At 42.8% G+C, this 11482-nt stretch overlaps 1 protein-coding gene across 1 annotated transcript; it reads left to right on the top strand.

Annotated features, from left to right (window-relative positions):
* The first annotated feature begins 722 nt into the window (after window positions 1-722).
* On the top strand, window positions 723-11440 carry CST8 (cystatin 8). Its single transcript, XM_032604118.1, has 3 exons — window positions 723-950; window positions 9512-9625; window positions 11357-11440. The coding sequence occupies exons 1-3, from the start codon at window positions 723-725 to the stop codon at window positions 11438-11440; spliced, it is 426 nt and encodes a 141-aa protein (XP_032460009.1).
* The last annotated feature ends 42 nt before the right edge of the window (window positions 11441-11482 follow it).

Genomic DNA, 11482 nt, shown 5'->3' with positions numbered 1-11482 from the left:
TAAGACCCCAGGAGTGTTCAGTGCTGGGTGTCTGTATCTAGAGTCTGACGGACACCAGGCATCTCTTGGTTTGGCCATCACGTCCTCTGTTTGGACACTCTGTCCCCACTTCTCTGCAGCGAACACGACCCACGGACCCTGCTTTGTCTCGAGGGGCTTGCTCCTTGTCTGCATCTGACACATTAACCGCTGCTTCCGCCTTGTGAGCCAAATCCTGGTGACCTTCTGTGGCAGAAGGGATTCCTCCCAAGCAAATGCACTTTACAAGCCATGATCCCTCCTACGCGTGGGTGAGACTGAGGCAGGGCAGCCCAGCTCTGAAGCAGACACGCGGCCCCGTGGCCGTCTCCTCCTGTGTAAAGGGTTTCGCAGCCCCACGGGGCTCTGATGATGAGAGACCACACAGCACATGCAGTGCCTACCACAGGGCCCAACCCAGCCGGCAGAGACAGGCGTGTGTGTGTGTACATGTATGTGTGCATCCCTCCCACACGTGAGTGCACAGAGGTGTGCGTCCTTCCAGAAAGGAAGCATCCAAGATGGGAAAATGGACTGCATTGAACATTTCGCAGGCAGCCTCTTTTTTAGGCAGGTGATGTTAACCGCTGTTCTCCCCTCTCCGCCTGCAGCAGAGCTAGGAGGGGCCGCGTGCAGAGGCAGCAGGGCCCGGCCAGCCTTGCGAGGACAGGAGGGGCTCGGCCGCGCCCCTGGGCTGAGGTGCCATGGCCAGGCTCCGCCCCGGCCTGCTGCTCCTGATGGCCATGGTGGCCCTCGCGTCCAGAGGTTTCCAGGCCTGGGGTTCATCGAAGGTGGTGAGGAAATTCCAAGACGTCCCCGAATCCTACGTATACGTGCAGCATGCACTGTGGTTCGCCATGAAGGAGTACAACAAGGCCAGCAAGGACGAGTACACCTTCAAGGTGTTGCAGATTCTGAAGTCCCAGGAGCAGGTTGGTGGCTTTCACTCCCCGTTCTCTGCCCCCACACTCACCTTTGTGGCAGGGCTGTCATCCGTGGAGAGCAGCTGAGAGACACCTGAGCCAAAATTTATGAACTTTATTTTAGGGATTTTTGGAAGAAAGTTAATTAAACTTCCTCCTTTAACATTCTGGGGTAAAACATAATATATCCATTCAAATAACTTAAACTTAGTTATAGTCACATCAGAAAACACAGGTAAGAGCCCAGAAGGGCTTCTGAAGGGGTCGAGTTTGGAACAGTTTGAGCTGATATCATCAACCTAAGTGGCTACAGGGATGGATTATAACACATTTAACAAGTGAACAAACTCCACATCCAGCTTTCACTGTAAAAAGGAACCAGGGCAGAAGGGAAGGCTCTTTTTTTCCAGAAAAATGCCTACTTAGAGATGTGAAAGAATGTGAAACTAGAAAATCACCTTTTGCAACCACCATGGTGATAACTCAGGCCGAAGATCAGCAATGAATCCTCCACCCGGTGTGGCAGGAGAGGGGGAGGGGAGGAGGAGGGAGGGGGGTGGACCGCTGTAGGGGTTGCTTGTTAATTAATTACAGCCAGGACACATGGGACAAATTGACACCGTGTACCTCTGATGTGACATCACTGCAAGGACACAGCGTTGCCTATATACGGTGTTCCTGCTCCAAAAGCCTGAGGGTGATCTCGAGGGACAATTAGACGAGTCCGTATTATGCGGCATTCTCTAAGACCGCTTAAAAATATCAGTGCTGGGCTTCCCTGGTGGTGGCACAGTGGTTGAGAGTCCGCCTGCCGATGCAGGGGACACGGGTTCGTGCCCTGGTCCGGGAAGGTCCCACATGCCGCGGAGCGGCTGTGCCCGTGAGCCATGGCCGCTGAGCCTGCGTGTCCGGAGCCTGTGCTCCGCAACGGGAGAGGCCACAACAGTGAGAGGCCTGCATGCTGAAAAAAATCAGTGCTGTGAAAGACGGGGAAGAAGAAGGAAACGGTTCTCATTAAAGGAAGCTTAAGAAACATGACGTTAAGTGCCAGATGTGATCCTGTATTGTCTCTTGGATTTAAAATTATACTGTAAAGGATGTTCTTAGGGCAGTTGGAGGGATTTGAACACGGACCATGTCTAAGATGAGTGCATTGAACCAGCGCTGTGTTTCCTGAGAAAGAGGGTTGTCCTGAGGTTTATGCAGGAGCCCAAGATGGGAGGTGGAGGGGTGAGCGATGAGAGGGGTCGGCAGAGGGTGAGGGGGCCCCACTGGGCCTGGGTTACATGTGATGCCGGCCTGACCTACACCTCTGCCCCTCTTCCTCCTCCACTCGCCCCATCTGCCCTCTAACCTGCACTGCCCACCCTCCAGCCGCCGTCAACCTGCTTCCGTTTCCTGTTTTCTTATGTGGGCAGAAGTTTCACTCAGCATCTGGATCCCCTAAGAGGCCGGGACCCCTGGTTCCTGGCCACCTGCACAGGCTGAGGGCCCCGGGCTCCTGTGGTTCTCCGTGTGGCCCCAGTTGTGTGGTTTGTGTTTTCAGGCAACGACACCTGGTCCAGGATGTGCGTCCCCAATGGGTGGCTGAAGTAAGACCTCATGGATGTCAATGCCCCAGAGGGCTCAGATTTGGTACCTGTTCTTAGTGAAGTTCCCGTCTTTCCCAGGGTTAGTCCACTTTCTTGGATGTTTTCATCTGTGTTCTCCATTTACAGAAATAGGTATAGATGGTTCTGCTTTAAAGGCAGGTATTTAATAATAAAATAAACCAAAGACCCACATAGCTCAAGACTAACGAATCATTTCATAGTGTTTGCTACTTCTTTTCACGAATGTACATTTTGTGTGTGTGTGGTTTTCTTTTTTTGTTTTTATTTTAACCAAATAGCACCACTTATTAAAAAGGGCATTATTTCTACACTATACCACAGTGTCACCCCTGCCAAGCATGAGGTAGTTCTGCAGATGTAGGACTCTTTTCTATTCTATTTTTTTTTAATTTTTGAATTTTATTTAATTTATTATTTTATACAACAGGTCCTTATTAGTCATCCATTTTATCCACATCAGTGTATACATGTCAATCCCAATCTCCCAATTCATCACACCACCACCACTCCCACCCCCCGCCGCTTTCCCCCCTTGGTGTCCATACGTTTGTTCTCTACATCTGTGTCTCAATTTCTTCCCTGCAAACCGGTTCATCTGTACCATTTTTCTAGGTTCCACATATATGTGTTAGTATACAATATTTGTTTTTCTCTTTCTGACTTACTTCACTCTGTATGACAGTCTCTAGATCCATCCACGTCTCTACCCAATTTCGTTCCTTTTTATGGCTGAGTAATATTCCATTGTGTATATGTACCACATCTTCTTTATCCATTCATCTGTCAATGGGCATTTAGGTTGCTTCCATGACCTGGCTATTGTAAATACTGCTGCAATGAACATTGGGGTGCATGTGTCTGTTTTTTTGTTTTCTTGTTTTTGCAGTAGGGGGGCCTCTCACTGTTCTGGCCTCTCCCATTGCAGAGCACAGGCTCCGGATGCGCAGGCTCAGCGGCCATGGTTCAAGGGCCCAGCCGCTCTGTGGCATGTGGGATCTTCCCGGACCGGGGCACAAACCTGTGTCCCCTGCATCGGCAGGCGGACTCTCAACCACTGTGCCACCAGGGAAGCCCAACATGTGTCTTTTTGAATTATGGTTTTCTCTGGGTATATGCCCAGAAGTGGGATTGCTGGGTCATAGGGTAATTCTATTTTTAGTTTTTTAAGGAACCTCCATACTGTTCTCCATAGTGACTGTATCAATTTACATTCCCACCAATGGTGCAAGAGGGTTCCCTTTTCTCCACACCCTCTCCAGCGTTTGTTATTTGTAGATTTTCTGATGATGCCCATTCTAACTGGTGTTAGGTGATACCTCACTGTAGTTTTGATTTGCATTTCTCTCATAATTAGTGATGTTGAGCAGCTTTTCATGTGCATCTTGACCATCCGTATGTCTTCCTTGGAGAAATGTCTATTTAGGCTTTCTGCCCATTTTTGGATTGGGTTGTTTTGTTAATATTGAGCTGCATGAGCTGTTTATATATTTTGGAGATATCCTTTGTCTATTGATTCGTTTGCAAATATTTTTTCCCATTCTGAGGACTGTCTTTTCATCTTGCTTATGGTTTCCTTTGCTGTGCAAAAGCTTTTAAGTTTCATTAGGTCCCATTTGTTTATTTTTGTTTTTATTTCCGTTACTCTAGGTGGTGGATCAAAAAAGATCTTGCCGTGATTTATGTCAAAGAGTGTTCTTCCTATGTCTTCCTCTAAGAGTTTTATAGTGTCCAGTCTTACATTTAGATCTCTAATTCATTTTGAGTTTATTTTTGTGTATGGTGTTAAGGAGTGTTCTAATTTCATTTCTTACATGTAGCTGTCCAGTTTTCCCAGCACCACTTATTGAAGAGACTGTCCTTTCTCCATTGTGTACCCTTGCCTCCTTTGTCATATATTAGTTGACCATAGGTGCGTGGGTTTATCTCTGTGCTTTCTGTCTTGTTCCATTGATCTATATTTCTGTTTTAGTGCCAGTACCATATTGTCTTGATTACTGTAGCTTTGTAGTATAGTCTGAAGTCAGGGAGTCTGATTCCTCCAGCTCCGTTTTATTCCCTCAAGACTGCTTTGGTTATTCGGGATCTTTTATGTCTCCATACAAATTTTAAGACTTTTTCAGTTCAGTTCTGTAAAAAAATGCCATTGGTAATTTGATAGGGATTGCATTGAATCTGTAGATTGCTTTGGGTAGTCGAGTCATTTTCACAATATTGATTCTTCCAATCCAAGAACATGGTATATCTCTCCATCTGTTGGTATCATCTTTAATTTCTTTCATCAGTGTCTTATAGTTTTCTGCATACAGGCCTTTTGTCTGCCTATGTAGGTTTATTCCTAGGTATTTTATTCTTTTTGCTGCAGTGATAAATGGGAGTGTTTCCTTAATTTCTCTTTCAGATTTTTCATCATTAGTGTATAGGAATGCAAGAGATTTCTGTGCATTAATTTTGTATCCTGCAACTTTACCAAATTCATTGATTAGCTCTAGCAGTTTTCTGGTGGCATCTTTAGGATTCTCTATGTATAGTATCGTGTCATCTGCAAACAGTGACAGTTTTACTTCTTCTTTTCCAACTTGTATTCCTTTTATTTCTTTTTCTTCTCTGATTGCCATGGCTAGGACTTCCAAGCCTATGTTGAATAATAGTGGTGAGAGTGGACATCCTTCTCTTGTTCCTGATCTTAGATGAAATGCTTTCAGTGTTTCACCATTGAGAATGATGTTTGCTGTGGGTTTGTCATATATGGCCTTTATTATGTTGAGGTAGGTTCCCTCTATGCCTACTTTCTGGAGAATTTTTATCATAAATCGATGTTGAATTTTGTCAAAAGCTTTTTCTGCATCTATTGAGATGATCAAATGGTTTTTATTCTTCAATTTGTTAATATGGTGTATTGCATTGATTGATTTGTGTATATTGAAGAATCCTCACATCCCTGGGATAAATCCCACTTGATCATGGTGTTTGATCCTTTTAATGTGTTGCTGGATTCTGTTTGCTAGTATTTTGTTGAGGATTTTTGCATCTATATTCATCAGTGATATTGGTCTGTAATTTTCTTTTTTTTTTGTAGTATCTTTGTCTGGTTTTGGTATCAGGGTGATGGTGGCCTCATAGAATGAGTTTGGAAGTGTTCCTTCTTGTGCAATTTTTTAGAAGAGTTTGAGAAGGATGGGTGTTATCTCTTCTCTAAATGTTTGATAGAATTCACTTGTGAAGCCACCTGGTCCTGGGCTTTTGTTTGTTGGAAGATTTTTAATCACAGTTTCAATTTCATTACTTGTGATTTGTCTGTTCATATTTTCTATTTCTTGCTGGTTCAGTCTTGGAAGGTTATACCTTTCTAGGAATTTGTCCATTTCTTCCAGGTTGTCCATTTTATTGGCATAGAGTTGCTTGTAGTAGTCTCTTAGGATCCTTTGTATTTCTGCAGTGTCTGTTGTAACTTCTCCTTTTTCATTTCTAATTTTATTGATTTGAGTCTTCTGCCTCTTTGTCTTGATGAGTCTGGCTAATGGTTTATCAATTTTGTCTCTCTTCTCAAAGAACCAGCTTTTAGTTCTATTGATATTTGTTATTATTTTCTTTGTTTCTATTTCATTTATTTCTGCTCTGATCTTTATGATTTCTTTCCTTCTGCTAACTTTGGGTTTTGTTTGTTCTTCTTTCTCTAGTTTCTTTAGGTGTAAGGTTAGATTGTTTATTTGAGATTTTTCTTGTTTCTTGAGGTAGGCTTGTATAGCTATAAACTTCCCTCTTAGAACTGCTTTTGCTGCATCCCATAGGTTTTGGATCATCGTGTTTTCATTGTCATATGTCTCTAGGTATTTTTTGATTTCCTCTTTGATTTCTTCAGTGATCTCTTGGTTATTTAGTAACGTCTTGTTTAGCCTCCATGTGTTTTGTTTTTTCCTTTGATTTCTAATCTCATAGCATTTTGGTCAGAAAAGATGCTTGATATTATTTCAGTTTTCTTAAATTTACTGAGGCTTGATTTGTGACCCAAGATGTGATATATCCTGGAGAATGTTCCATGCACACTTGAGAAGAAAGTGTAATCTGCTGTTTTTGGAGGCAATGTCCTATAAATATCAATCAAATCTACTTGGTCTACTGTGTCATTTAAAGCTGTGTTTCCTTAGTAATTTTCTGTTTGGATGATCTGTCCATTGGTGCAAGTGAGGTGCTAAAGTCCCCCACTGTTACTGTGTTACTGTCGATTTCCCTTTTTATAGCTGTTAGCAGTTGCCTTATGTATTGAGGTGCTCCTATGTTGGGTGCATATATATGTATAATTGTTTTATCTTCTTCTTGGATTGATCCCTTGATCATTAGGTAGTATTTTTCCTTGTCTCCTTTAACATTCTTTATTTTAAAGTCTATTTTACCTGATATGAGTATTGCTACTCCAGCTTTCTTTTGATTTCCATTTGCAAGGAATATCTTTTTCCATCCCCTCACTTTCAGTCTGTATGTGTCCCTAGGTCTGAAGTGGGTCTCTTGTAGACAGCAAATATATGGGTATTGTTTTTGTATCCATTCAGGAAGCCTGTGTCTTTTGGTTGGAGCATTTAATCCATTCACATTTAAGGTAATTATCGATATGTATGTTCCTATTACCATTTTCTTAATTGTTTTGGGTTTGTTTTTGTAGGTCATTTTCTTCTCTTGTGTTTCCCACTTAGAGAAGTTCCTTTAGCATTTCTTGTAGAGCTGGTTTGGTGGTGCTGAATTCTCTTATCTTTTGCTTGTCTGTAAAGCTTTTGATTTCTCCATCGAATCTGAATGAGATCCTTGCCAGGTAGAGTAATCTTGGTTGTAGGGTCTTCCCTTTCATCACTTTAAGTATATCATGCCACCCTCTTCTGGCTTGTAGAATTTCTGCTGAGAAATCAGCTGTTAAGCTTATGGGAATTCCCTTGTATGTTATTTGTCATTTTTCCCTTGCTGCTTTCAATAATTTTTCTTTGTCTTTAATTTTTGCCAGTTTGATTACTATGTATCTCAGTGTGTTTCTCCTTGGGTTTATCCTGTACAGGACTCTCTGCACTTCCTGGACTTGGGTAGCTATTTCCTTTCCCATGTTAGGGAAGTTTTCAACTATAATCTCTTCAAATATTTTCTCGGGTCCTTTCTCTCTCTCTTCTCCTTCTGGGACACCTATAATGTGAATGTTGTTGTGTTTAATGTTGTCCCAGAGGTCTCTTAGGCTGTCTTCATTTCTTTTCATTCTTTTTTCTTTATTCTGTTCTGCAGCAGTGAATTCCACCATTCTGTCTTCCAGGTCACTTATTCATTCTTCTGCCTCTGTTATTCTGCTATTGATTGCTTCTAGTGTATTTTTCATTTCAGTTATTGTATTGTTCATCTCCATTTGTTTGTTCTTCAATTCTTCAATTCATAGCTCTCTGCCTTTTCATCTTGTCTATCCTTCTGTGAATGTGGTTTTTGTTCCACAGGCTGCAAGACTGTAGTTCTTCCTTCTGCTGTCTTCCCTCTGGTGGATGAGGCTATCTAAGAGGCTTGTGCAAGTTTCCTGATGGGAGGGAGTGGTCAGGAATGTACATTTTATTTCTTAGTTGACTGTCAGCTCAAATGCGGGTAAGGATGCAAAAGAATCAGGTAGAAACAGGTTCCAAAAGAGGCTAGAACAGAAGTGTTTAAAAATCCTTGGCATTCCAGCTACAAACTGCTGGAAAACATATTGAAGAAAGGGGGTAAGGAAGAATGCACCACCCCCCAAACAAAAATAACTCCTAATGAAAGCGAACAGAAAAATGCTGGGTGAAAATTCGGATAAAAATAACATAGGCCCATGTGCCATAGAAAGAAAACTGCTCTATTCCATTGGATGATTTAAGTTAAAAGTGCAAAGATCTTTATCAGCAGTGGCCACTAACAGCCTGAAGTCAAATCTGGCCCACTTCTCATATTTGTACATCCCGTGAGCTACAAATGATTATAAGAAACAAAAGAAGGAGACTATTTTGTGACATATGAAAATTACTTTACATTGAAACTTCAGTGTCCATAAACACAGTTTTGTTAAGACACAGCCACACACACTTTTTGAGGGTCCTCTGGGCTGTATTTGTGCTGCAAAGCCTGGAATATTTCCTCTCTGGCCCTTGAAGAAAAAGCATGTGGCCGCCTGCTCCAGTTCATAGCTGGCTGGGGTTCTGCTGCCGATTTCACACACGGCGAAGACTGGTAGGAAAGACCGCCAATGGCAGCCTGGAGCCATGTTTACTTTGTGCTAGATCCAGTGGCTTTCTGTATGCGCACTCAGGTTTTCAAGTTCACATAGGAGGAAACAGGCACAGAGGGGTTTAGTAACTTGCCCAGGGTCACACAGCTACTAAGTAGAAGAGCCAAGATTTAAACCCAGGTTGTCTGCTCTTAATCCACCCATGCTACTGCCTCTGAGTGATGCTGGATGGGGAGGGGAGGTTCTGCATGGGGAGGGGAGGGGAGGGGAGATGCCCAGAAATTCAGGGATTTGGGAGGGTATATGACGTGGAATAAGGCAAGGATGACTAAAACTACCAAAACTTTAAAGGGAATCGATACATTCTCAGTGGATTTCGATAAAAATGCTGTTTATTTCCAGAGCTCCAATGAGCAAACCATTAGTTTTCCCAGGAAAAATGGCCTTTAGGGAATAGTCTTCTTGCTTTATTTTGGTGACAGTTTACTGTGACATTACTTTAAAATTAAATACCATAATGAGAGTGACTGAGAAACAGAGAGAGAGAGAGAGAGAGAGAGAGAGAGGTAAGAACCACCTCCACGTTACCCCAAAACTCTGGCCAAAAAAAAAAAAAACTGTAGGAGGGAAGGAGGTGAGAAGACACCTTTTGCCCTAAGCAGTCAGTGACATGTTTGTTTATCAGAAATGACAATTGATACCACATATTCTTTTATGATCTCTAACTTTAACTTACTCATGGACAGGTCACAGATAGTTTGGATTACCTTCTTGAAGTCAAAATTGCCCGGACAATGTGCAGGAAAGCTTCGGGGGAGAATGAAAACTGCTTAGTACAATGGGATCCCCAAATGCAGAAGGTAGGTGCTAAGATAGAGTTCAACAGCCTTGGATGGTCTGCTCAAAATCACCTGTTACCTTCCAAGGATTCCTCCCAGTCTGTGCCTTTGCATGGATCATGGAACTCCTAGAGATTCCCCATTTCTGACCTCCTATAGATTCGAGCTTATCTGTTTTCTTTATTTATTGAGACTTAGAAAGGAAGAAAGGGTAACTACCTGAGCTCCGTGGAAAATAAATTTTAAAACCTGATACTGTTTTAAATAGTAAAAGGCCCTATTCACTTAAGGTAGAAAATTTAGAAATTTTCCGAAGTATTAAGTAGCTTAAAATCAACTACAGAAGAAAAAAAACAATCAGCTAAAAATTCCTTTATGGAAAGTTTACTGCTGTCAACTTAGTTTTATACATCCTAGTTTCTTCTATATTTTACATTTGTATTTTTGTGTAGTGGGGATCACACTGTACACTGTTCCACAATTTAGATTTTTATTTAATAATAAAATCTAAGGATTTCCAAAACCGTAAAATTATTTGAGGGCGTTATGTAATGAAACTATTTGACTTCGTTTAATGGTGTTTCCACATATTATTTAGTCACCCCCTGAGAATTGATTATTTAAGTTTTTCTAATTTTTAGCTATTATGAACAGTGCCATAATGAATATTCTTCTTTATTTCTGTTTGTGTGTATATCTGATTGCTGTTGCCTTGTGGGCAGAGTTCCAAGAAGTTGAATTCCTTGTCCAATATTTTTTCACCTCTTAAAGATTTTTAATATGTTAATACAGTACTAAAGTATTCTCTATGGTTGATTTTAATAATTGGGTTTTCAATCCCTTTATTTTGCGATTTTTTCCTGTCTACCCTGGCGATCACAAGTTAAGCAATTAGTTAACCCTCTGGTAAGCGCACTACCTGCCCTCCCTGCCCTCCCTGCCATTGCCAGGAACCAGCTCCACCCATCCTGATGCCCCTCCAGCCTGGACACCCCGCTGACCTGGCCTCAGTTCCTCCGTGGTCTGTCTGGGTTACTGGTCACTTGGTCCTATTTCCCCCTCAACCTGACCCCTCAGTCTGTGTATCTTATGCAACTTCACTTCTACTGGGTGTTGCCATAAAGAGCTATTTGTACTTTATATTTTTCTTCTAACTGAATAAAGATTTTAGGTGAGAGGAGGGACACAGTGATCTCATCCACACCAGGAGCCTGGAGCCCCGCTCCCTCTGCAGGCCCTGTGTCTCCTCCCAGCTCCCCAGCTGCAAGCTTTCCCTGGTGGAATCTGGCCAGACTCTGACACCGCTTTCCAAGACATGCAGGACCCTGGCTATTCTTGTGGTGCCGTATACCCTGGGAAGGACCCACTGGGCCCTCCACGTCGCGTGGGGTCTCCATGGGCCACAGGAAGTTGGCGTGTCTGGAGAAGGGCCAGAGCTGGACACTAGGATTTCTTGAGGATAATTGGTCCTGGGCTCCAACTCTTGCTAACCTGGAGCAAATGGAGCCACAACCGTGATGGCTTCAGCTCTCAGGGAGGTGAACCGATGGGGGTCCATCCCAGTCATGAGGCTGGCTGCTCTGCCATTGGGCCAACAGCTTGGGGATCTGTAGAGGCGTGGCTGGCTCAGATGGCCTTTTGTCCCTCTTGAAGCTAAATCCTGGCACCTGGAAAGAGGAACTTCTGGGGGTTTTTGACTTTTGTTTTTTGCAATTGTTCTTACCAGCTGGTTATTGTTTTTGTCTCTTTTAGATGTTTCATTGCACCTTTATTGTGGCATCCAAACCCTGGAACTTTGAACTCAGTATGCTGAAGAAAGAATGTGAGCCTGTCTAATGGTCTTCTAGCACATTCTGCCACTCTCATGAGCATTTAAAG

Source organism: Phocoena sinus, chromosome 15, assembly GCF_008692025.1.
Source record: "Phocoena sinus isolate mPhoSin1 chromosome 15, mPhoSin1.pri, whole genome shotgun sequence".
NCBI lineage: Eukaryota > Metazoa > Chordata > Mammalia > Artiodactyla > Phocoenidae > Phocoena > Phocoena sinus.
This window is presented reverse-complemented; position numbering and strand designations above follow the sequence as displayed.

Excerpts from the sequence above, each read along its gene's own strand:
- CST8 (XM_032604118.1), top strand. The coding sequence starts at position 723 with ATGGCCAGGCTCCGCCCCGGCCTGCTGCTCCTGATGGCCATGGTGGCC. Across the intron at positions 951-9,511 it reads TTCTGAAGTCCCAGGAGCAG|GTCACAGATAGTTTGGATTA; the intron begins GTTGGTGGCTTT and ends ACTCATGGACAG. Across the intron at positions 9,626-11,356 it reads GGGATCCCCAAATGCAGAAG|ATGTTTCATTGCACCTTTAT; the intron begins GTAGGTGCTAAG and ends TGTCTCTTTTAG.